General features: G+C 37.5%; 2 protein-coding genes across 4 annotated transcripts; one reads left to right on the top strand and one right to left on the bottom strand.

Annotated features, from left to right (window-relative positions):
- Window positions 1–30: 30 nt before the first annotated feature.
- On the top strand, window positions 31–18,974 carry LOC122826243 (PARP1 binding protein). 2 transcript variants are annotated; one of them, XM_044107849.1, is made up of 11 exons: window positions 31–116; window positions 869–1,024; window positions 2,773–3,009; window positions 4,213–4,317; window positions 6,089–6,259; window positions 6,352–6,506; window positions 8,594–8,777; window positions 8,860–9,041; window positions 10,163–10,244; window positions 16,217–16,397; window positions 17,399–18,974. In XM_044107849.1, exons 2-11 carry the CDS (start codon window positions 875–877, stop codon window positions 17,728–17,730), a joined length of 1,779 nt encoding a protein of 592 aa, XP_043963784.1. In that variant the 5' UTR covers window positions 31–116; window positions 869–874; the 3' UTR covers window positions 17,731–18,974. The 2 variants fall into 2 exon arrangements, with proteins under 2 accessions (XP_043963784.1, XP_043963785.1); XM_044107850.1 differs by lacking the exons at window positions 16,217–16,397; window positions 17,399–18,974 and adding an exon at window positions 12,571–13,919.
- On the bottom strand, window positions 18,958–23,051 carry pmch (pro-melanin-concentrating hormone). Of its 2 annotated transcripts, none has more exons than XM_044107851.1 (4): window positions 22,739–23,051; window positions 20,412–20,756; window positions 19,170–19,299; window positions 18,958–19,085 (listed from the first exon to the last, which is right to left on the bottom strand). In XM_044107851.1, exons 2-4 carry the CDS (start codon window positions 20,634–20,636, stop codon window positions 19,036–19,038), a joined length of 405 nt encoding a protein of 134 aa, XP_043963786.1. In that variant the 5' UTR covers window positions 20,637–20,756; window positions 22,739–23,051; the 3' UTR covers window positions 18,958–19,035. The 2 variants fall into 2 exon arrangements, with proteins under 2 accessions (XP_043963786.1, XP_043963788.1); XM_044107853.1 differs by having other exon boundaries at window positions 20,412–20,591; window positions 22,739–22,917.
- Between the last annotated feature and the right edge of the window lie 1,087 nt (window positions 23,052–24,138).

Consider the following 24,138-nt stretch of genomic DNA (forward strand, 5'->3'; position numbering starts at 1 on the left):
GATTCTTACTCAGAGCTGATTGGCTGGAAGGCAAAACGTCATCGTAAATTTAAACGTTCAAATCGGCAGCTGATTTCTGGTGGACTCGCTGCTGAAGGCTGGGGACATTATAACAGGTTAGAACTGATTAATCCAAAGTTTATTGACCTTTCTATAAATATATGTCGGAACAATAATAATGGAGGCATAAATACAACTATAATTAAAAAGAAAAAAATTGATTAATTCAAAACGATTGTTTGATCATTTAAAGTTGTAGGCTCTAAGAGACCTATTGTCCATCTTGAAAGAAATCAACACGAATTAGTCATGATGTACTTTTCCATTTACTTCATTTAGATCTAGCTTTCTAATTTGGCATTTCAATGAATGCATTTAATATGCTTGGCAGTTACTATAAATGTATCTTAATGTATTTGAATATTTTATGTGGTTGTCTGCTTTTTTAAAATAATAAACTGCCAGCCAACAGGTCAAGGGAAAAATAAGGGAAAAATCTGTAAAAAAAATGGAACTTCTATAAACAGATAAAAATATTACCATGACATAATTCATGCAAAAGGAGCCCCAACCAAGTATTAATTGCATAAAATGTTTATACTTCTCAGAATTCTGACATTTCTGTAGATAATACAAGTTTTTTTCATTGATCTTATGTAATACTCACACTTTTGGTTTTTATTACTTGCAAGCCTTAATCACAAAAGTCACAACAAACAAAGGCTTTAAATATTCCACCACGTGTAATAAATCTGTATGCATTCCACTATGTGAAACTGGTGACAATTATTGAGCATCTACATGATATTTCAATATTTTAGATGTACTTGTAAATGTTCAGGACAGTTTTCTGTAACTTTTCTTTTAGGAAACAATGTCAGCATTCGCAGACCATCTGAAGCTGATGGTAAAAACCTTCAGGAGAGAGTCCCACAGGGTTTTACCGTCAGAGAGGACCACCATCCACGGAGCGGACAGTATGCTGATGGTGCTACAGCTGGCCATGGCTGAGGTCAACAAGCAGGTAGCAGATTAGCTTCTCTATTCCTTAGTTTTCAAAAATGTAACCTGGATTAACAATGAAATAATAATTAAGGTATCCAAGAGCAGGATTTCCTCTAGAAAACGTGCTAAGGCCGATGGTTGGGCGCTAGGGCGGTCATTCACTCAATCAATCAATCATCCATCCATCCATCCATTTTCTATACACCCTTCTTCCCTAATGGGGTCGGGAGGGTCGCTGGTGCCTATCTCCAGCTGCGTCCCGGGCGACTTGTTCACCCTGAACAGGTCGCCAGTCTGTCGCAGGGCAACACAAAGACATACAAGACAAACAAACATTCACACACACCTAGGGAGAATTTAGAGAAACCAATTAACCTGACAGTCATGTTTTTGGACTGTGGGAGGAAGCCGGAGAACCCGGAGAGAACCCACCATGCACAGGGAGAACATGCAAACTCCATGCAGAAAGACCCCGGGCCGGGAATCGAACCCAGGACCTTCTTGCTGCAAGGCAACAGCTCTACCAACTGCGCCACTGTGCAGCCCATCAATCAATCAAACAATCAAATTTTATTTGTATAGCACATTTCAGCAGCAAGGCATTTCAAAGTGCTTTACATCATATCAGACACAAAAACACAATGCAACACAGAATCAACAATAAAAACACAACATCAAGTCAGATTCCATCAATAAATTTGTAATTGATTACATTTCAAATACAACTCTAAACAAGTGGGTTTTTAGTTGAGATTTAAAGGAAGTCAGTGTTTCAGCTGTTTTACAGTTTTCTGGAAGTTTGTTCCAGATTTATGGTGCATAGATGCTGAATGCTGCTTCTCTTCGTTTGGTTCTGGTTCTGGTCTGCTCTGCATCCCCAGAACCAGAACCAGAAGACCTGAGAGTTCTGGAAGGTTGATACAACAGCAGCAAATCTTTAATGTATTGTGGTGCTAAACCATTCAGTGATTTATAAACTAACAACAGTATTTTAAAGTCTATTCTTTGAGCTACAGGGAGCCAGTGGAGAGACTTTAAAACTGGTGTTATGTGCTCTATCTTCCTGGTTTTAGTGAGAACACGAGCAGCAGCATTCTGGATCAGCTGCAGCTGTTTGATTGATTTGTTGGACAGACCTGTGAAGACGCCGTTACAATAATCAATACGACTGAAGATAAACGCATGGATGAGTTTCTCTAGATCTGGCTGAGACATTAGTCCTTTAATCCTACAAATGTTCTTCAGGTGATAGAAGGCCGACTTTGTGACTGTCTTTATGTGGCTCTGGAGGTTCAGGACCCGTCGTGTTTTTGAGTTACTTCATTTACATCTAGCTTTCTAATTTGGCATTTCAATAAAACATGGAGACACTTTTAACAAATAAACATTTTTAATAAAAGTTACATACTGGAGCTATAAAATAAATCTTCTACTGCAGCAGCATAATCTCAAAATTCAATTCAATATTACAAAAACAACTTTTCCTTCTTTAATGCAGTCTAACAAGGTTTTTCCATTTGGAAGAGATTTTCTGGACAAAATGAGGTATACTGAAAAAAATGCTTTAATTGCATGTTAGTATTAATAACTGACACTCTCATTTTTCCTACCATTAACAAAGTAGTACAAGTTAAACTAATCTCTTCACATCCTGATGTTGCACAACTTTCCAGTTGCATTATTTCTTTGTTTTGTTTTAGTTTCTGCTCCTGACTCGATTTGTCCTTGGCTGTTAGTACTCACCATCTCTTCTCCTCCCATCGACAGCGTCAGGGAGAGTTCAAGGTGAGGCTGAGTGACGTCCTGATGGCGTGGAAACACCTTCTGCTGGACAAACTTCACCTGCCGGCCCCCGGCGCCCCTCGCCTGGAGAACTTTGAGCTCTTCCTGGAGGCGTACCAATCTTTCCTGAAACGCTCAAACACTGTAGATCTTACGGATGTTCTGGCCATGAACAAGGAGCTGAGAGCGGCGGGTTCGGATCCGGAGGAACCCTTGAGCGCGGTGAGCAGGAGCTGGTCGACATCAAAATCAATGTTTTACTATTAGAAGAGATATAAATGAAGATAACAAACAACTTTTCCACATTTTTTCACATTCCAAACACAAACCTTGACATATTTTTTGGGATTTTATGTGGATAATTATTTCCTTATTATGAAAAGAAAGTGTAAGGTTTTCACATTTCTGCATCTTTTTACATTGATAGCGCTACATAAAATGCAGTCCAGCAGTTGTGTCAACTTCGTTATCAGCATGACTGACAAAAAAACAGCAAACGGGGATGATTTTCTGGAGGGAGCAGGAAAAAAATTATGAAGCTAACTGTACAACAGTCCTAGAAACAGTTTTAGAGGTATTTATACATCATTAATTGGAGTTTACCATCATAAGAAATCATAGTAAATGATAGATGGCAGGATAAATGATCTATAACCAATGATTGCCTTATAAATACTGTTTCACAACTAGAGCTGCACTGATTGCAGTTTTCTGGCCGATCTCCGGTTGCCGATATTTGGATATTTGCTTGTGAACAGGTTGAGTTTAGCTTCATGAAGATTTACAAATTTACACTGTTTGAGTGTTGACATTAACTTAGAGTGGAGAGAGTAGATATCTTGAATAAATTTGACATTAAACATAATGCAAGTTTAAAGTGCGGCATCATTGTTAGCCTCTTTTTTTAGCATTTGCATTTGGTATCAGGCTAACTTGACAAAGATAATGCAGTATTTTAATTTGACAGTAGAGAAAACCATCTACTTTCAGTAAGTAGATACAGAAAAAGAAATATTGGCATTGGCATCGGTTATCAGCCAAGTGAGTTTTAGTATATCGGCATATCGAATATCAACCACATGGTGCATCCCTACGTCAAACCTCTCTCACCAAAAAGCAGAAGAGGACAGTTGTTGATTTTTTTGTCCTTTGCAGAGGAAAATTAGATTGGCTTCACATGTCAGTATCGGCCGATCACCAATCTCCCACAATTAAGGAAATCGGTTCACCCCTGCTCAGGAAACTAATGTGTGCCACACTTTTCAGATTTTTTAAGTATTTTTCCTTCCACTCCTTAACTTTTCATTGGTCACATAAAATCCCAAGTAAACATATTAATACAAAAATAAAGGTGACAGTTGAAAAAGTATAAATAAATGGTAAAATAGTGAAAAATTCTAATATGTTGCTTATTCCTTTACCAAGATCCAGCTGCTTGAGTTCCTGTCAGGTAACATGGAAAGCCCTGATCTCCCAGATTCATCAGCTCCTTTAACGCCGTCTAGTCAGAGCAGGCGCTGCCGCTCCCAGGTATGCCCAATTCTGTAATAAATCCTTTCTGTTTCCACTTGTAGCAGTATGCAAGCCTTTTTACCTGCTTGCACCGATCCAGCCTTTAGCTTTTCCAGCCTTTCTGGTCTGGAATCCATCCTGTTCCTATTGACAGGAACTCTATATCACATCGCTCAGGTTTCGGAGTGTAATGTGAAATCAATTACGGCGCGGATGTTTAATACTTGGCTCAGTGTGGAGCTCAACAGGAGCTTCTGTAACACAGTCTGCTTCCTCCTTCTGTCACTTGCTAATTTATGAGGTTTCAGCCAAGACTTGCTGCTATTTTACCACTTTCAGGGCGCTTTCATTCTTTATGAGCTCAAAACAGTCCAAGTTTGAGTGCTTTGCTGTGAAGCAACTGTTATATTTCCCCTTTCTGAGATAATCTGAGATTTTGATGAATCGTTTACAAAGTGCTAAGCATAAAATAAGAGATTCTTCTCAGTCTGAAAAATGTAGAAATTCACTGCAAACGCAAAAAAATAAAGTTGTTGGATGGGTATTCACTTATCCATCTGTGTGCCTAACCATTTTTTCCACCTGTTCCATTGTTATCAATCTATCAATCCATTCATCCATTTCATACATCTATTCATCAAGGCTCTCCTCAGAAAACTTGCTCAGGCGCTCGGGCAGTTAGTCATCCAGCAGCCCGCCTTGTTTTTGAGTTAAAAAATGTTTAAAGTTGACAGGAAATATCACTTGATTAACATGTGTCATTGGAAGATTAATATCTGAACAGCAACTATAAGCACAATTTACCACAATAATCACCAACTAATTTCATACTTAATTACATGATAATTAATTACAACCTGACATATAGACTCAAAAAAGGCCATTTACTGAAAAAACAACCCATTCGTAGCAGTAATTAAGTCAAAATTGTACAATATATATATATATATATTCACAAGTTGCATTTAAGATAAAAACACCTTTGTAAGTAAAAATATTTCACCGGTCGTGCTGTGGTGGCATAGGGGATGGCGCGAACCACATTTGGAGGCCTTCAGTCCTCAACGTGGAGGTCGCGGGTTCGATTCCTGGACCCAGCCGATGTTTGCCGCATGTCTTCCCCCCTTTCCTGTCTGCCTACTTTTGAATAAGGGACACTAGAGCCCACAAAATACCACCTGGAGGGAAAAAAAAATAAATAAATGTTTCACCCAAAACTCCTCAAGCTGCATATTTTAGTTCTAATTCACTTAAAGAAACCTGTACTATTGCATTTTAGCCAATAAAATGTTTATTTTCTTATTTACATATCTTAAATGTATGTCTAATATTGTATACAAAACGTTCAAGTGGTTATATTAAAAAAAAATCTGTAAATGTGCCAGTTTTTTAAATCTGATTAATCAAAAATAATCAATAAAATAAACACTAGTTGCAGACTAATAGATGGAAGGACAGGTTTGTGGATAGATGGACAGACAGATGAATGACTGGATTGATGAATGAATGACTGATGAGAGGATGAATCCGGTTTGTGATTTATTATGACTTTTTGTGATTAATCGTGATTCATTGTGATTATTTATAATTAATCATTTCATTCCTACATCTATCCGTCCCCCTTCAGTCTGGTTTCATGCTTAATGCCTGACTTCGCTGATAACAGATATCTGACAAAAATACCAACAGGAGTCTGATTGTGTTGCTAAAACAATATTGATTAAAATTTATTTTAGCTTAAAGTGCTTGTTTTATGCTGAAATGATCTGTTTTCGGTTTATTGGAGCAGATAAAAATGGCAGTGAGGCGAGTTTTCTGCTCCTATCTGAGTTTGCTGGTGAACTCTAAAAACGACATGGCCTTGGCTCTCACCCTCAACGTTCCCTGTCGCTCTCTGGAACGGCAGGCATTCACTGACATCAAGCGTGCCGCCCGAGACCGCCAAACATCTCTCTTCTTGGTAAGAAAATCCACATTTATTAGCAGCAAAACACAATATAGAGTCGTTCTTGTAGCTGCAACATTTGGGGGTTTTTTTTCTGGCCTTTTCAGGCTGTGACATCTTTTGTAAGAGCAATCCAGCTTGGAGGGAAGGGGTACGCGCCAGCAGAGTCTGATCCCCTCAGGAAGCATATCAAAGGCCTGTCCGCCTATGTCCAGTTCATGGACAATCTGGAGGAAATACTGGGGGAAATTCCTGACCCAAGGTACACAGCACAGCTTAATCCCAGCTTGGATTGCAGTTCACAGTGTAATTTCTTAATTTGTACTTTATATTCTAAAGATTCATGGTAGTTTTTAAGGTACTCTTTGGGTAAAAACTTGTAGTAGTGAGAGTAGCACTACTTCAACATATTTTTACTCAAGTAAAAGTACAAAGTAGCCGTCCAAGAAATTAAAAAGTGTTTGGGAAAAATTCTACTCAACTACTGAGTAACTGATCAAATTATCAATCATTGAATATTTAAAAATTACACAATCAGGTAGTCCAAAATGTAAAGTTAACAGGAAATGTTGATAGTTTAAGGATATAATTATTAGAAGTAACAAAGGTAGATAAAAGAAAATGTTTCCCAATCAGTGTCTTTCAATTAAAAAATCATGAAACATTAACAGAAACGTCTCTTGAGTTTTTGGTTAAAACATGTTAGTTTTTAATTCAGAGGGCAGAAAGTCCAGGAATTTTACTCAAGTAAAAGCAGTGGCAGTTTATAATAAAATTACTCAAGTAAAAAGAATCTTAAAGTTAACATTTCTTTCCTTTGTGGTAAAATCACTTTACTTTAGCACATTTAGCTTTCAGGACGTGCCTGAAGGCTAAACCAGGCACATCCTGTTCAAGATAAGGGGGTGGAAATATTTCCAGCTTCTTGGATAAGGAGCAGGCCAGCACACATATTCACTGAAATCGCACCTGTAATCATAAAATATACCTGTGCCAAAGCAGGTTCTTTTTTCTGAAACATCTTATTCATTTTTTCCCCTTTTTTCCAAGGAAACACAAGAGAAGCGTGTTAATTTTTGCAACATCAAAGCCGTGCTTCTTCTGGTTCCCTGACTTTGATCAATCCTTGAGCTCTACACATCATTTCACATTTCAGATCACATTTAGACGTCGAGGAGCTTGGCACCACAACAAAAGCGATTATCAGAAATGATTTTCCTGTTCAATCATGTAGATTTGGAAGGGGAAGCCGTTTTAGGTCTTTAGTCCGTGAAGTGAAATCTCTTACTGATCAGCCATAACATGTTATGTTTATGCAGTGTGAACTCCAGCTGCTTTTCAGAGGGCTTTTCAGTTCATCCCGTCTAATGAGGTGTTGTTTACTTCGTCCAACATGTATCGTTCAAAAAGGAGGGCCTTTGCCTACTCGGCAGAGAACTGTATTCCCTTAAACACCTTCAGCGCCCCTCGTTCGGCGAACATCTGTTTTCCCAAATGATATTGCTACTGAGCCTCAGTGTTGGGTCAGGGTCGGGGCACCACCTTTCCACCTTGTGGACGTCTTTTCTTGCACGCCTTAGTGCACTTAACAATGAATCCAGTAAATGCTGAAAGGTACGCCTGAGTGCAAGGTGACTTTATTACAAGTTGGGAACATTTTTCACAACTATTACTATTGGCAAAGCATTGCAATGAAATAAAAACACTGAAATGCGTGTGCTTTGCCTTTAAAGCCAATGTCCAAATAATTGAAAGCGAAGCTGCAGTATATCTTCTGAGGGCTTAAAGCTGGACGATACGGCTGAAAAACGAGTCACGATATTAGCGTTTTATATCCGTCTAACGACAAATATTGATTAGTTTTTCTGTTTTAAATATCTGAAAAACTGCCAAACTACATAGTGGCATGACATTTATTGTTTTATTCAGCTTTCACTCATACGTTTGCTTTTAAAAGAAGTTATGAGGCGGTGGTGAAACCTTAAACTGCTGCTGCGCCAGTTGCTCAACGGGTTGTTGCTAGGTAACCATAGAGTGAGCGAGTTGCTAGACAACCAAAGAGTGAGGGAGTGAGTGGATTCCACCAACCTTCCTTAGCTGAGAGAGATTGAGCAACTGTAATTTAATTTACAGTTAAATTACTGAATACGCTATCAGATATCATTTATTGATATTGATCAAATGTCTATCAAGATATATTGTTATTGATTTTACTCTGAAAAAGTTCTCTCACTGTTTGACAGTAAATCAATCTGAACTTTTACTATATTAGGTTGCTTTACATTATTTCTTTTTGGTAAATGACAAAATGTTGTCAAAAGAATTTAGTTTTTTTTAAACTTCCTTCAGTGAATGTGGAGCCAGACTGCTGGCCGCCATCAGAGCAGCTTTGGTAAAAGGATGCAGTACTGGAGACCCAGTGTACGCTGCTGCAGAAGAAACAACAATAGAGCTAAAAGAGAGGATTGTCCAGCTTCACCAGACCCAGAAACAAGCTGCTAATGTGGATGGGACGGGTATAAGTCCTGCTAGGGTAATCGTCATTCTCATCTCTAAAGGCTCTATGCTATTAGATTTCACTGTAAAGTTCTGATTGCAGCCGTTTCCGTCCTCAGCCAAAAGCTTACGCAGTCAACCACGCCACTGCATATGGAGGGCGAGAAATGGTAAAGGTGCTAATGGCGCTGCTTGACGAAGAAGCTGTGGCTCCGCCGTGTGGTAACAAGGCAGACCTGCTGTCTGAAGACCAGCCGGTCCTCAGCGGAGCCGAGGGAACATGTGTCCTCACGCTGTTCAGGTTGGTCACAAGCTCAATAAGCAGAGTCTAAGTTCAGCTAGCACAAACAGGTTAGGTTAGGTCTATGGGCGATACAAAACATGTTCATCAGATTTAAGTCTGCTCTGTTCTGCATATTTTGAGCTCCTCTCAGAATGAACTGTTTTAGGGCCTCTTGCCACTTTAAATCTAAATAAGCTGCAGGCAACTCAACATTTACACTCGCATGTGAAAATGGCTGCAAAGAAACAACCGTATATCTTTGAAAAGCAGAAGTGGAGCCTCCTCCACAACCAACAAGAATGCAGCAAGTGGTTTCTGAATAGTAAGTCAACAATAAAACACTTTTCTTTTCCAGCAGCCATTGTACAGAGGTTAAACCAGCTGGCCAAATGTGCTGGAACTCTGCTTGGGTTGCTAGGTGATGGGCTGAGGTTGCTAGGTAACAGTGCCTGCTGATTTGGGACATTCTGGAGGTTTTTGAGAAAGCTCATTTTCCAGACCACATAGCTAACTCTTAAATCCAAAACATAACACAAAATAATTTTTTTACAACTATAATTTCTAAAAATAAAAAAGGAAGATACATAAATACTTCCCTTTAAAACCAAACCTTTAATTGTTAATATTAGCAGCATACTATGGACCTGTTTTATGTTTTTCTTTGTTATTATCATATGAATTTATGCTGTTAAATTGGTTATTATTAAACCTGAACTGATACTTTCAGACTTAGTCTGATGTGTCCCAATAAACATGTTTTCCTTTGGAGTCCATATTGGAAAAAGATTTGAAATTTAAAGTTTGTGCTTGTCACACTGAGTTTGAATTACATTAGGCTGTTTTTACACTGTGAGAACGGGAAAAGCCCTGCAGCAACGATCCGACCAACATGGGACTCATGGCAACTCTCGATGAAACCACACGGGGGGAAAATCCTCCCACACTGGAACAATTTATCAGGTCAAACATCTGAAAGAAAAATACAGCAAAATAGCAGCCCGAGGGTGTGTTTGCAGTCTGTTGTCTGATGGTTGCGAAGATCTTTGACGTGACAGCAGATTTAAAAAAACAACAACAAAAAAACAGCAAGCATGTGGAAGCTTTTGGCTTTCTTAATTTATACAACTTCGCTTCTTCAGATCCCCTGAAGCGTCCACTGGATGTTCTCCAGAACCCCTGAGGAACAGAGTCCAGAGCCGACTAAACCTGCTCAAGCCCAAGGTAACACCAGCCCCCAGAATCCAAACCATCAGTTACTTCAAATTGAATCAGATGTGCAAACACTGAAAATAATGTCTTTACATCCTGTAATCTCTCCCTGGTACTGTATCATTTATTTGCTTAGCTGAAGCTCACAACTGACTTCCACAGTTCACGTTTTCACAGCTGTGTTTTAGCTCCTAATGCTGGTTCAAGTGTGCAGTTTCAGTCCAGGGCATAAAATGAATTATTTGTGGGGGGGCTCAGGCCTTTAACCATCACCTCATGATAGGTTATTCATTTGCCTATTTGCTTGCAATGCACAATACTTTAAGATCAATATTTCACTATTTCCTGTCCCATTTTCTTGGTTTCAGACACTTTCTGCATCAACCTTTAATTCTGAGTGTTCAGACTTTATGTTTTGCTCCGTTTTAATAACCTTTTACCCAGATGTTCGACATGAGGCACAAGCCTCACCTTATCATGGTGATGCTCTGCAGAAACACTTATTATTCAGAGCCATGACTGGGGAGCAGAAGCAGACACGGAGGTAAACCGAAACCGGTTTGGTTGACGGAGGCAAATAACCGCGAGGCGGTAATTCTAGGTTCAGCTGAAGAAATGTTCCACTCCCCATGCATCTTTGTCACAGCGAGGTTAGCAGGGATCCCCACTGATTCTTCACACGAGACTGTGTTTTACGCATGTGGGAGAACATGTGCAATGAGACATTTGAATCCAGAAGGAGCAGAAATAACTTCTGTTGTTGCTGTTGTATACTTCAAATTAATCTGTAAAGTTATCATAACTCCTACTCCTGTATTTGAGCCATTCACAGGCATGAAGGAGTATAAATGTTATGTCTGCTGTAGTTCTTACAAAGAGTAAGTGCAAAATAACTCCACAGAGCGTTCTCTGACACAGATCCTTTACTAATTTTAAATGAAAAATAGCTACTAGCAACTTCTATCTGTCAGAACCAAGAGCTGTGAGTTTGTGATGTAATGTGCATCAGTGACACAGACTTCTTCCTTGATTTCATTATCGTAGTTTTCGACCATGGTTTACATCCTGATTTACTGTGTCTGGCTTTTTCTCGTGAAGCTTAATGAAGCATGTCTCACTAATCATTATCTGTGTTTTTACATCAACCATAGAATTGGGCAAATAGAAGTAACAAAAATAAATTTGAGTTCATGATGAGCAATGGAGACACTTTTTAACGCATCACGAGTCACATGATCAACAGCTGGATGTTACTACTGCCGGAAACGATGAAGACGACAGGAAATGGAAGAAGGATGATGATTTACTTTTGTTTTTGTTTTTTTGGAGAGTGTGCGTCTGGCTCCACCAGAGTTTTCACATCATCACACATTTCATAAAAAGTTGTCATTTGTGCGTGTTGAATCCATAACTCTTCTATAAAATCGCCAAAACGTGGCATACGTAGTCACTCCCCTGTACTGTCACTAGGCCTGTCACAATAACAAATTTTGCTAGACAATAAATTGTTCCAGAACCTTTGCGATAAACAGTAATATTTGAAGTTTTTAGACCATTTTCAAGCAATAAAATAATGCAAGAATGCATTCACAAGGATCAATAAACTTCAAATTTTAATGAACATTTTTAACATTGGAACTGGAAGGCATTTTAAATATCCAAAATAAATACAGAAAACACCAAATAAAATGAATTATGAAATCTCTGTGAACAAAATTTTCTTTTTTATAAAAATGTCTAGTTGAGACCAAAGCATCAGACTGAAGACCAGTTTTGGTAGAAAGAGAGAAAAGAGAAAAACGTTAAATCAATTAAATAAAAATTTTGTTTGTTTCAATTTATCATGCAATTAATAGATTCATTGTGAGGCCAATTTGTCACTCCAGTGGCTGAATAAGACGCCAACGTCTCCTTTGATGGCTGAATTATGAGCACCTCATGTAACTGTTTACATCTGTTGTTGCCATCAGTTTTAATGACTTACTGTGTGATCAAGCTTTTTCACGTGATTTTGATTTAATTTGCAATTACGAAACTGCGTTGTTCTTTTGACACTAGCGGAATAGTGACAAAGATGTGTCACTATTTGCAATAGAAATGCAGCAAGTGACTTGAAAGCCGGATAAAATGCGACATGACCATTCAAGACAGCAAACACATGGAATTGGCACAGACTGGATTTTTTTTTTTTTTTTTTTTTGCTAATTTTTGCAAGAAAATCAAATTTGGGTCGCATTTTCCTGCTGTGTGAACGTAGCCCATGTCTGTCTAACTTCACACATTTTGAGTTGGAAATGTTTAAAGCTAATCACCTGTGCGAACCGTTTCTGTTTTCCAGCATCATATGCTGAACACATTTAGCGAAGCAGCTCCTTCATGTGATGGAGCTACCAGATGTCATCCTAGCTCCCCACAACCTGGTTGGCTTCCTGTTTGAGTGCGGCGTAATGGTCCCCAGGCCGCTCACCGCTTCCTGAACTCCGCGAGCGGAAGCTCTCCGCTTCAATTTCGCTTTGAAGATGCCGTATCAGTCGCACAGCTCGTCTAGCCGGGGAAACATGAAAGGTTATTTGTTGTCTGCTGAACGACTTTATCCCCAGAGTTCTCTGGGGATTTCACCGAACGCTGACGTCAGCTGGCACACATGGAGATGGACGGATTTTGTTTTTGAGACGTTTATAAATGCATTTCCCAGTGCTACAAACCCAACCTGCAATGACACTCAACATTGTTTTGCAACAGACTCTGATCTCAGAAAAGTGGAATTTATTACATTTTAAAAAGTAGATTATAGGCATTTTATTTCAATGACATTAAATCCTTTACAGGTAGGCCTGTCACAACAACAAATTATGCTGGACGATAAATTGTTCCAGGAGTTATTGCGATAAACAATAATATTGTTGTTTTGAGGCCATTTTGTAAGTGGTCTCAAATTTTGGTAATGACAAAATAATAATGCAAGAACACATTAACAACATTCATCACTGGATCTAGAAGACATTTTAAACATCCAAAATAAATAAACAAAACAACAAAATTAATTTTGAAGTCTTTGTAAACATTGTTCTTCAAAAAAGGGTTAGTTGACACCAAAGCACCAGACTGAAGTCTTTTATCATCCAGTTTTTGGTAGAAAGAGGGAAAAAAATAAACGATAAATTATGCCAATGGAAACAATTGAGTTTAATTTCTAATGTGATTAATTGATTTATTGATTATCGTGACAGGTGTTCCCAGACCTAAAGACCCAGATTTTGGAAATGTTTTGGACAGATAATACATTAAATTTTGGAAGTGAATCTTTATTTTTGTCCTTAAAACAGAACCTATACTCCATAGACTCAGCCAGCTTAATTTGCTGTATTTATTTTTTTCCCCTCTCTCTCCTGTTCTGATTTCTTCTCACCACTGTGACCCATTGGCTTGAAGGATAAAATCCCTGGATTGTGATAATCCTAAAAAGCCGTTGATCAAACAGTGGATCTGAGTGTTCCAGGGCACGGATTCAAGTCTTCAGGATCGTTCAGTTTTGTCAGAACCTTTGTCTCTCACCTTCCACTTTTTAATAAGCTGCTTTGCTTACCTATCGAAGTGTTGATATTAAACTAAAAGACATAGCTCTACCAATACATATGACAAAAAATCTAAACAGTAAACCTAACACAATTACTGGTACATTACAAAACTTAAACATTTTGTGTTTTCTCTTGTAAAAATTGACCTGTAGTGCTTTTTTTTAACAGGTTTGGATAAGTGTTTTGGCTATACAAAACATGTTTAACATTTTTTTGTGCAAAATTATTCTCGCATAATGAAATGCCTTTTTTGCACTGGTTTCCGAATGAGCTATTTTAAAGCATCTTATCACTTTAAATCCAAATAAGCTGCTGCTGGCCACGCCCCTCCAACTCATTGAAAAGTGGCTGCAAACAGATGCGCAATTATACAACCGTAGATCTTTGAAAAGTAGACAAGAATGCAGCAAGTGGTTTCTAAAGAATAAGTAAACAACAAAACACTTGTCAGCTATTGTACAGTAGAAAAACTAGCTGACCAAATGCGCTGCAGTTCTGTTGAGGTTGCTAGGTAACGGGTTGGGCTTTGCTGAGGTTGCTAGGTAACGGGCCTGCCAATTTGTTATGTAACATTCCAAAGGTTTGTTTTTTTTAACGGGTCATTTTCTGAACACCAAAAAAATTAACTTATTGCCAAAAGAGGCTAGGTGTTTTTTCTTTTTCTTTCTTTAATTATTATTATTTTTTTGAGCACTTGGGATGTTTTTTAGAAGCAGTAGAAACATACATAAGTGCAAAAATTTGTAAAATGCGAATTTTACATTATAGCTCCCACTTAAAGAAACACCATTCCCACCTGAGCACATTAATTTCCTGACACTGAGCCTAAATATTGACTAGATTATTCCTGCAAACAATCAGTTATTACTTTTCTGAAGGATTTTGTCAACAAAACTACTTACAGTGAAAAAATCTGAAGTTGGTGACAGAGAGGTAAAAGTTTTGGATTTGAATCAAATTAGAAGGCGAGGTGAGTCCATGTGAAGACCCCACAGCAGTATGTCTTCATTAGTTTGGAACATTTTAATTACGTTTCGCTGTTTTTGTCATAGTTCTAAAGATCCATCTCGTTTTGTTGTTATGTTGAAAACACAAGTAGGAAAATATTCCTCAGCGAGTCTTGAAAGGCAGGAATCCTGGGCATCAACTTGGATTCAGTGATACCGATCAGCATCGTCATATTGTTTGATGTTTTTATTAAAAATATTGACATATAAGACTGATCTCTCCGAGCCACCCACAATAAAAGACAGTAATTACTTTGGAGAGTCCCGATCCCCTTCCATGTAATGCCAACATGGCTGCTGCCAAACTCAAAACAATGGATGCCTAGATATTTGAAGTCCAAATAACAAACATTTATGTTCCCTTGAGCAAAAGCTCAACTTGTCATGTCATAGTGGTTTTTCCAGTACACACACTTCTCATTTCTTGGAAAGTTTAAGGAGCTGCAGTTTTACAAATTGCTATGCTAATTTTTTTTTTCCACGTTATAGTCACACTAAAGTGATGCAGACCACTAAGCAGCTTTCAATTTTCCTTGTTGCTGACAACTACATTTTTAAAAGTTCAAATACTTAAGTTGAATACTTTTGCAGGGTACTATACAGCATCTATTGACTTTTGGTGTTAGTGAGAGCTGCTAAAACGATCAAAATTAGAAAGGAGATTAAAAAAAGATAGTAAAAACTGGGATTGCTTTGTTTAGCTACAACAAAGGACCTGAAAGTCCAACAAAAGTCATACAGCAAAGTCAAAACAAGGAAATAAAGATGTAATAATGTGAGAATTATACAAGAATAAAGTCATAATAAAATGAAAATAAGTTTGTAATAATGTGAGAATGAAGTTACCGGTAATATTAACAGAAAAAAGTCAGGAGAATGAAGTGCTAACTTTATGAGAACACCACAACGTAAAATAAATTAAAAAGAAAATGAGAGGGCGTGCTGCGGTGGCGTAGGGTATAGCGCGACCCACATTTGGAGGCCTTGAGTCCTCGACGCAGCAGTCGCGGGTTCAATTCCCGGACCTGGCCGACGTTTGCCACATGTCTTCCCCCTTTCCTGTCAGCCTACTGTCATATAAGGGACACGAGAGCCCACAAGAAGACCCCCTGGAGGGGAAAAAAAAATAGAAAATGAGAAAGTTTTTGTGCAAAGAATCACGTTTTGACAAGCTGGTCACGTCAGAAGTGAATAAAATGACTTTTCCCAAAACGGTACAACTTTTTTCAGGTAACATTGCATCTTTATTCCGCCGATATGATCACTTTGTTGGCATACTTTAGTTTTGTCATTAGAAAAAAAAATCTTTGTGTTGTGGCGTAAAAAAGTTGATCTAGGAAGTTTGAAAACAAAAAAATACCAAACGTGCGTTCACGTTTGTTTTGTTGGTTTATTTCAGTCTGCACAAAGGGTGATCCAATCCCAGTTTGCCTGCACATACAACGATGAACCGCCGCTCAACCGAGTGCTGGACTTCCCAAGCACCAGCCAGATGCCAACTTGTGTTCACCCAGCACCAAAGCCAACAACCAGCCTAACTGTGGAAGACGGGTCCAACCCAGATACAGAAGATACAGCAGGTTGGTACACAACCTGTTCAATGGAAAAAGCTAAAGGCTCTTTGTGTACATTTTTATATGCAAAAATCCAAAATGTTAGCATGAACTGTGAGTTGAGTTACTTCACTACTGGTTGGGAAACTTTACACCTTGATTTTCCTCAGTGGAGCAAACCTTAAACCATTAAATTAATATCTTATTGGAAAATATATTTAACCTGCAATTCGCATTTGGACCAATGTAGTTAGGAGGGGAAAAAGTAAAATTCTGTTCAAAAGAAATCTTTGAAATTTCCTGGAAGAAACAGATAAAAATTTGCTAGAAAATGTGGAAATTTTTGAGTTTCAAAAGTTAAAAATATTTTTACTTTTGAAACTCAGAAAATTCTATGGGGTGTTTTTCTTAAAATTTCTAAGATTCATTTATGAATTTCTGAGTTTCTGCTAGCATATTTTTGACTTGAGACTCAGAAATGTATATTTTTTATCCCTAAAATGTCTGAGATTAATGTCAACATTTCTTCAAGCTAATTTTCAGCTTTTGACACTTTAATAAAAATTTCTGAGATTAAGCTCAAAACCTGAGTCTCTGCTAGCAAATTTTTGACTTTTGAGACTCGGAAATTTCTATTTTATTCTTCTTAAAAAGTTCTGAGATTAACGTCAAACTTTCTGTTTCTTCTAGCAACTTTTCCGCTTTAGTTTATCAGAAATGTTAATTTTTGTTCTGGTAAATTTCCAAGATTAATCTAAAAATTTCTTTTGGCTAAAATGTATTTTATGCTTTCTCGTACAAACTCCCATATCTACAGCAAGAAATAAAGTGACTCCACAGACTTTTTTCCAATGTTTGTATGCATCGATTTGCGAATATTCAGACTCAGCTTCACAAAGTTTACATGAAAAATGCTGAACTTCTGCTTCATGACATATATATATACACAATGCTTGGACTTCCAGTACACTTTGTGAGTTTACCTTTGGTTGCTTCCAACATTAAATCGTGTTTTTGGGTTGTTTCAGTTTTTGCAGCCAAGCCTTCCAGTGAATCCCGGAGAAAAGAGCGCTTTGAGGTACAGCGGGGGGTTGCTCCCGAGCAGAGGAGTGGAAATGCTCAAAACGGAGGTGGATGTCCAAGTAATAAAAGGAAAACTGGCATTCAGATACAGAGCAAGGGTAATAAGAGGAAGCAGCTGGATTCTGAGCAGCACACCGAATCAGAAAATGAACCTCCGGAGAAGAAACAGCACACCCGTGTGTCAGTCAAAGTGCCCGGCAAAAACATCTGCAAGTCTTCAAATAAAAATAAACTCATAACTGGACAGCGAAAGCTTACCAGCTTCTTTAGAGTTTAGGCTTCTTTCATTGATTTTATGACAAAATATGATTGGAAATTTGCTTAATTTGACTAAACACAAATTATAAAACGTATTTGTCCCTATACAGGTTCCCTGACTTATACTTTTCGTTTAAAAGTTTGTCCCTTTTTTTGGTTCTTGGACATTGATATGGAACTTAGCTTTGCAGCTAATTAGCTTGCCTACTTTAAACAAAAGGAAAACAATAGCAAGAACTGGCTAATGAGTTTTTCCTCAAATATGCATTTCTACAAATTGAATGATAAACAGGTTTTGTACGAAACAAAATGATGAGTTGTCCGACTATAATCTGAGCAAGGCGAGAGAAACGGCTAACTACAAACAGCAAACTGTTTAATTATTAGCCAGTTTGCTAACAAAAATTTTATGCTCAACAAATTTTGACAAATGTGTTAATGTCTAGCTAAATCAAAGATGGGCCAAGCAATAAAGTACCTAAAGCAGAGCAAAACCAATTATGACAATGTAAAAATGATTAGCATAAGCGAAAGCTGGCAGGAAGTGCTGACTAACTAGCTAGCTAGAAATGGCTAACTAAACACTAGCAATAAATTTTAAAAGGTCTTTCTACTAAATAAATTTTATAAACATGTCAGATGTTTCATATTTTTTCCTTTTGGAGCAGAACTTGAAATGTCTGACTGTAGCTTATTGATGAGGTGAGGTTAGCATTAATCCCTTTTGCTAAAGTCGCTAACCAAAAACAGATTTCTAGCCTTTAGCTCCAGATTTGGATGTTTTCCTAGGAGCAAAGGTGCCAAATGCCTTTCAATTAAGAAGTTGTCAAGACGCAAAAACTGATAACGCTTTTTAGCTAGCAGTTTTTAGCTCAACAACCTTAACACTTTGCTTTATTTCCTAAGTTCTTATTTTATGTACTTTGACATATTTCCAAATTGAAAAGCTTAAAAAGGTGTTAGCTTTTGGATTTGAAAATAGTTCTTGATCCAATTAACAAATAGGTGCGTTTTTTTAAAATGCAATTACATTTAAAGGGCAATATTGTCCCCCCTCCCCTCCAAATTAAATTCTCATTTTAAAACTTGAACTGTGTGAGGAAGGAAAATCAAACGGAGTCCATATTTGATCATTGCACTTTATTTCTAAATTATCTGCATACATGTCAACTGAAATGCATTTAATTACTACATATGAAGTCTTTTACTGTGTACAATTCCAATACAAGCTTCCACTTAATAAACTGTTCTGTTGATGTTTTACATGTTTGTCAATTTTTTAAAGAATGAGGACATGTTTATAGGTGTACTTGTTGAGAAACACTCAAACTTCCCAACAGGGTCGGTAAACTCTTCCAATCATACATCGCAGCACTGTAAGGATGAAAAATGAGAAATTGGTCAAAACAATGATTTGATAATCGTGAAAAAATGAAGGAGACATTCCCAGATTCTTACTGTCAAGGTCTTTTTCTCGTTTATTTAGTTTCAAAGTGAACTCATCAGGTGTCCGGTCCAAACTTCGTTCTTCCACCAGAGGATGACGCCAGTTCAGCCCACGAATACGTTGCCCCTCCAAGGTCATGTCCTAAAATATATTTATCACCACATGTTTAATCTGAATAATCAAGAAGCAACAACAGCTTAAAAAGATTATTTTTCCACTCAGCAGATGTTAGATTTCCCTTTATCAGCTGATCCAACTCTCAGAAAATGGAACAAATGTGTCCTCATGTTTTTTTACGATATCACAGTAGCCTGTTTTTTCCAAAGTTCTGGCTCACTCAGATGTAGATGTCTTTGTTGTTTCAATTATGGCTCTCTGTTCCCCATTACCACAGAGATAACCACTGTGTTCATGACACACTAGAGACGTAATCGCCAGAAAAACATATTGCAGCCAAAGGGTTTCATGAAACACCAATATATCATCATTCTTCCTGGTGTGATCTCAGTAAATCTTTATGGGCTTGTGATCATCTGACCTTTTCGGGTAATGGCATTTCCCGGTTTTTCAGCACTGCTGTAAAATTATTTTATAGGCGTGTGGGTAAAATATTGACTTAACAGTAGATGAGTGGATGGTGGCCAGCTGAGAAGGGTCAAGTGGAGATAATGTGCACTGTGAAGAAGTCTCACAATGGATGTTTATTAGGAAAAAATTACTTTTGCAAGTTTGTAGATTAATTCAGATTAATGGTATTGGCTTATAGACACAAAAAACTGCTTGCCGATGAAGACTACCATTGGTTTTAGCTGTCAAGTTGTCAACATAACTTGCCAAATCTTAAATGTATAAATAGAAGAAAAAGGTATGCAGTGCTTTGCTTCTCATTGTCAGTACTACAACGACTAGATAAGGTCCAATGGTATCACAATTCATAGCTTAGAAGGTTTTAATAAAATTAAAATAAAAGCTAGTTATGCTTGCCTGACTTTGAAAATATTAATATGTACTTGTGCTGTGAAATTTACAGATTTGGCTCTGTCAAAAAAAATAAATAAAAGGAGTACTCAGATAGATCAACAGTAGAGCAGCCATAGTAAAACGGTAAAAATTGCTAATTAATTATTTTCTAATCATTGTATTTCAAATTAAGCTTTCATAACATTAATGCTAACTTGTACTGTCTGGAAAAAAATTGCTTAAAACAGAATCCGCGCACAGCTAAGAACTTTTTTATCCCTTGGAAAACTTACCGGTATGACGATGATTTTGGATGTCCCATCATATGTGAGGCTCCGTCTGTACATCAGAGGAACCGCAGCGTGTTCAGTCATGTCGTCATCACCCAGAAATGAGTCCAAACCTTCTTGTTCTGCAGCGCCATCTTCTACTGCAGTTGAAGGAATGGCCGCTGTGACCAAGTGGCTGTTCATCTCAGAGAACAGCGTTAAAGCGAACAGGAGGGAGTAAATGGACATCGTCGAAATCAGTGTTCACTCTCACCAAACAGCCGATGTGACAGGGCATTAAGCTGCTTTATATAGTGAAGGATAGTGGAAGATCTCACCAAAATGCAGTCACGCATCTATCTATAAAGGCTGAAGGTGAGAGGAAAGTTTAAAAGGTGACTCAAAATAATCTACAATCTAATTAAAAAGAAAAAAGGGGAGATTAGAGATGGGATGAGAAACATGCTGGTTGTAATTCTTCATCCTTATCAAACTGGGGTTGACTGGTTGACTGAAAATAAGCAGGAGTATTAAGTTTACTGAAATAAACTCAACAGGTGGTAGGACAGAAGCAGGATGGTTAAAGATGCCTGTTGAGCGGTCATAAGGGTCATGCTTTGTGGCTTTTCAAAACCTACTGAAAAGCCATCAACAGGTGTCTTAAACACATACTAACCCTCTCAACTCTACTTTTTAGTACTAATCCTTACACACTGCTGCAGAGAATGACGTGTTCTCAGTTTATTCAAGGTATTTTACAAATTATATTTTACTGCATTGCAAAAACACTTGAACAAGTATTTTGATCTAGTTTATTATGCTAATATCTCTACCTCTTTTCAGCAAGTTATATAAGCTGGTTAAGTCAATTGTTCCTTAATATAGATTTTTTTTAAGTCCTATGTTCACTGGTGGATTTTTTTTTCACGTATAACAAGGGAAAATGTCTTATAAATGAAACAATTTGCAAGCGGAACTGGTAGTTTTTCATCAATATTAAGGAATTATTGACATAAAACAAGCTCCTGTATCTTGCTGAACAATTTTGTCTAATTTTATGTGAACCAAAGTATTTGCACTAGAAATAACACCAAAACCTTTGTGTTTTTGCAGTCTATATACAGAAATTAATCACTGTGAATTGTTTTGCTACACCTTTTCATTTTCTTATGAACACAAATATCAAGTGAGCCAATCACATTGCAGGGACTTGGTGCATTTAGGTGTCTGCACATGGTGAAGACGACCAAAGGAAAAAAATTATGTTTCAGTGACTGTATATCTACTGGGATTTTGATGCACAACCAGACAATGAAAAAGAGAAAATATCCAATAAGCAGACATTGTGTGGATGAAAATATGTTGTTGGTGTCAGAGGAGAAAGGCAGAGCATCTTTGAACAAACTCCATTTCAATCAGTGAACAGGCTACAGTTGCTTGAGAAAATACAGCAGTCTAAGAAATGAAAAGTAAGGCTACAGTTCAAATGGGTTCATCAAAATTGAACAGTAGGAGAAAGAAAAAATTTTGCCTGGATGAGTTTCAGTTGCAACATTCAGATTATAGGGTCTGAATTTTGCACAAACAGCATCTAGGCAAGAAACAATCCAGCTTTGGAACAAAGGTTCAGCCTTGTGGTGTTGTAATGGTGTGAGGAAAATTATATTTTCTTGTTCTCTTACTAACTGAGGATTGAGCCTCACAGCAAACCATCATATTGATGATGATCATGTCAATCGCTTTGACAAAAGCGCATCTATCTTCTATGTCACAAACCTCAACTTATTTCAAAATTTCCTGTAAAACATGACGATGAGTTCATTGTACTACAATGGCCTCACCATTCACCAGATCTCAGTCCAATAGAGCACCTTTGGGATGTGGTTAACAAACCAAAATCAAGGTAAATTAATTTTATACCTCCGTTATCAAGAAATTACTCAGAAAACGTATAGACACCATGAAGGAGAGCCAAGAAATTCAAGAACAAATGAGATAAAGTAATTGACATCTATCAGGTTTGTTTTTCTAAGGTCACCAGACTTAAAAAAAAAAAAAAAAAAAGTATTTTCAAGCAGCAGCAAAGCACAAATAAAAGTGTTGCAAGTATAAACAGTCTACAACACAATGTATAAATTGTTCTATACACTTCAAGCAACTAAAAAAATGCAAAATGCAACATATACTACGCAAGCCATAGCTGTTATATAGAGCCCATTTCTATACTTACTGATGCCACAATTCAAACACGAGCCACAACCCAAACGACAATATGAAAACACTTAAAGCGTCAGATATAAAAGTTAAAAATATCAACAACAGAGATTGTTTTTCTGTAAAAATTGTCTTACCTCTGCTGTTTTGCCACGAAAAAAAGTTATTTTCACCAATAAATCCACACCATCTTCTTGCTCTCAAATCATTCCTCTCAGAGAACTGTTCAATTTCCTAATTCTGAATTTGATTGGCTAACGGTGCTGTCAATCATTTTTCGGGCAGTTGTAGTGTCGTTCTATTGGTTCTAAAGATTCCAAAGAGGCGGGACTTGGTTAATTCGACCAATCCAGTGGCGGCAAAAAGGTTGACTTATTACAACAGGACTGTCAGTAGCTTTTAGCATTTCAATCACTCAAGCTAGGACTCTTTGGCAGTAGTTTTTGGGTTAAGATTGGAGCTCTCTGAGAATATTTGCGAATAGGTCAGATATTGTGCAATTTAGCGGTGTTGAGCTCAAGTTTGATCTTCTCAAAGTGACCGTCGTTAAGATAACGTGAAAAGATTTTGTCGCCGGAGACCTTGAAAGTAGCAAAACTACAACTACGTAGTAGTGCCAATATAGATATGAAAAATGAAAGAGGAAGAATAAATTTTGGCCAAAAAATAATTTTAAAAAAATGCTAGAACTAAAAATCGGAAATTTGTTTTATATTGATCTCGGACATTTTCTAGAAAAAATGTTTGAGTTTTCAAACTTAGAAAATTTCCAAAAATGCATACTGATGCATGCGATTTGTGTAAAAACTATAAAAATAACATTGTAATGTTATTTTTTCGTTTTCCATATGTAATAACTTCTAGTTTGTAACATTCAATGCTACATATTTATTATCACGCTAGCTTAATGCTCTAGAGGGCCCCCTCGTGGTGTGGGGGGTTCTAAGCACCCACTTAACTTGGGCAAGCTTTGCATTTCCACTTAAGGTCAGGTTGGTTTGCACTTTGCACAACTTGTTTTTGCAATTATTTCTGAAAAAACAATTTAAAACAGCTTCATAAAATGTATTCAATAAAGAGGAAAATACTTTTTCCAACTATGAAAGTCCTGATCTTTAAATTGAAATGGATGCCGCGACGTTCCCGTCTTTTGATTGACAAGCAACAACATGAAAATGCAGACCGTCAGCCGGTGATAAAAAGGCGGAGGCAAGCATAAATGTTGACACAGCTCTTTGTGGGTTTCTTCGCAGCTCAAAGGGCTTACCTTATTAACATCAGAGGATCCCGTAGAGCAGGGGATGGAGAACCAGGGTATGAATAATAACTATGGATCTCAGCTGAAGGGATTTTACTTGGAGCGGTCAGCCTTTATTTTCTAAGTATTATTGTTGGAGGGCTGGGAATTCTGCTGAAGTAGACGGCTGATCCAGCAGAAGCGCAACTGAACATTTGAGCTCCACACATTGCTATTTTAACCTTTAGGGCTCTTACTTTCTGTTTAATAAAACCAACTTCTTTTCAACCAGATCTATCC

Source organism: Gambusia affinis, linkage group LG23 (assembly GCF_019740435.1).
Source record: "Gambusia affinis linkage group LG23, SWU_Gaff_1.0, whole genome shotgun sequence".
Taxonomy (NCBI): Eukaryota; Metazoa; Chordata; class Actinopteri; order Cyprinodontiformes; family Poeciliidae; genus Gambusia; species Gambusia affinis.

Coding starts and splice junctions, on each gene's coding strand:
- LOC122826243 (XM_044107849.1), top strand. CDS start 875: ATGTCAGCATTCGCAGACCATCTGAAGCTGATGGTAAAAACCTTCAGG. Junction 1,025..2,772: donor TGGCTGAGGTCAACAAGCAG/GTAGCAGATTAG, acceptor TCCCATCGACAG/CGTCAGGGAGAGTTCAAGGT. Junction 10,245..16,216: donor TAAACCTGCTCAAGCCCAAG/GTAACACCAGCC, acceptor GGTTTATTTCAG/TCTGCACAAAGGGTGATCCA.
- pmch (XM_044107851.1), bottom strand. CDS start 20,636: ATGTCCATTTACTCCCTCCTGTTCGCTTTAACGCTGTTCTCTGAGATG. Junction 19,300..20,411: donor CCAAAATCATCGTCATACCG/GTAAGTTTTCCA, acceptor AATATATTTTAG/GACATGACCTTGGAGGGGCA. Junction 19,086..19,169: donor ACGAGAAAAAGACCTTGACA/GTAAGAATCTGG, acceptor TCATCCTTACAG/TGCTGCGATGTATGATTGGA.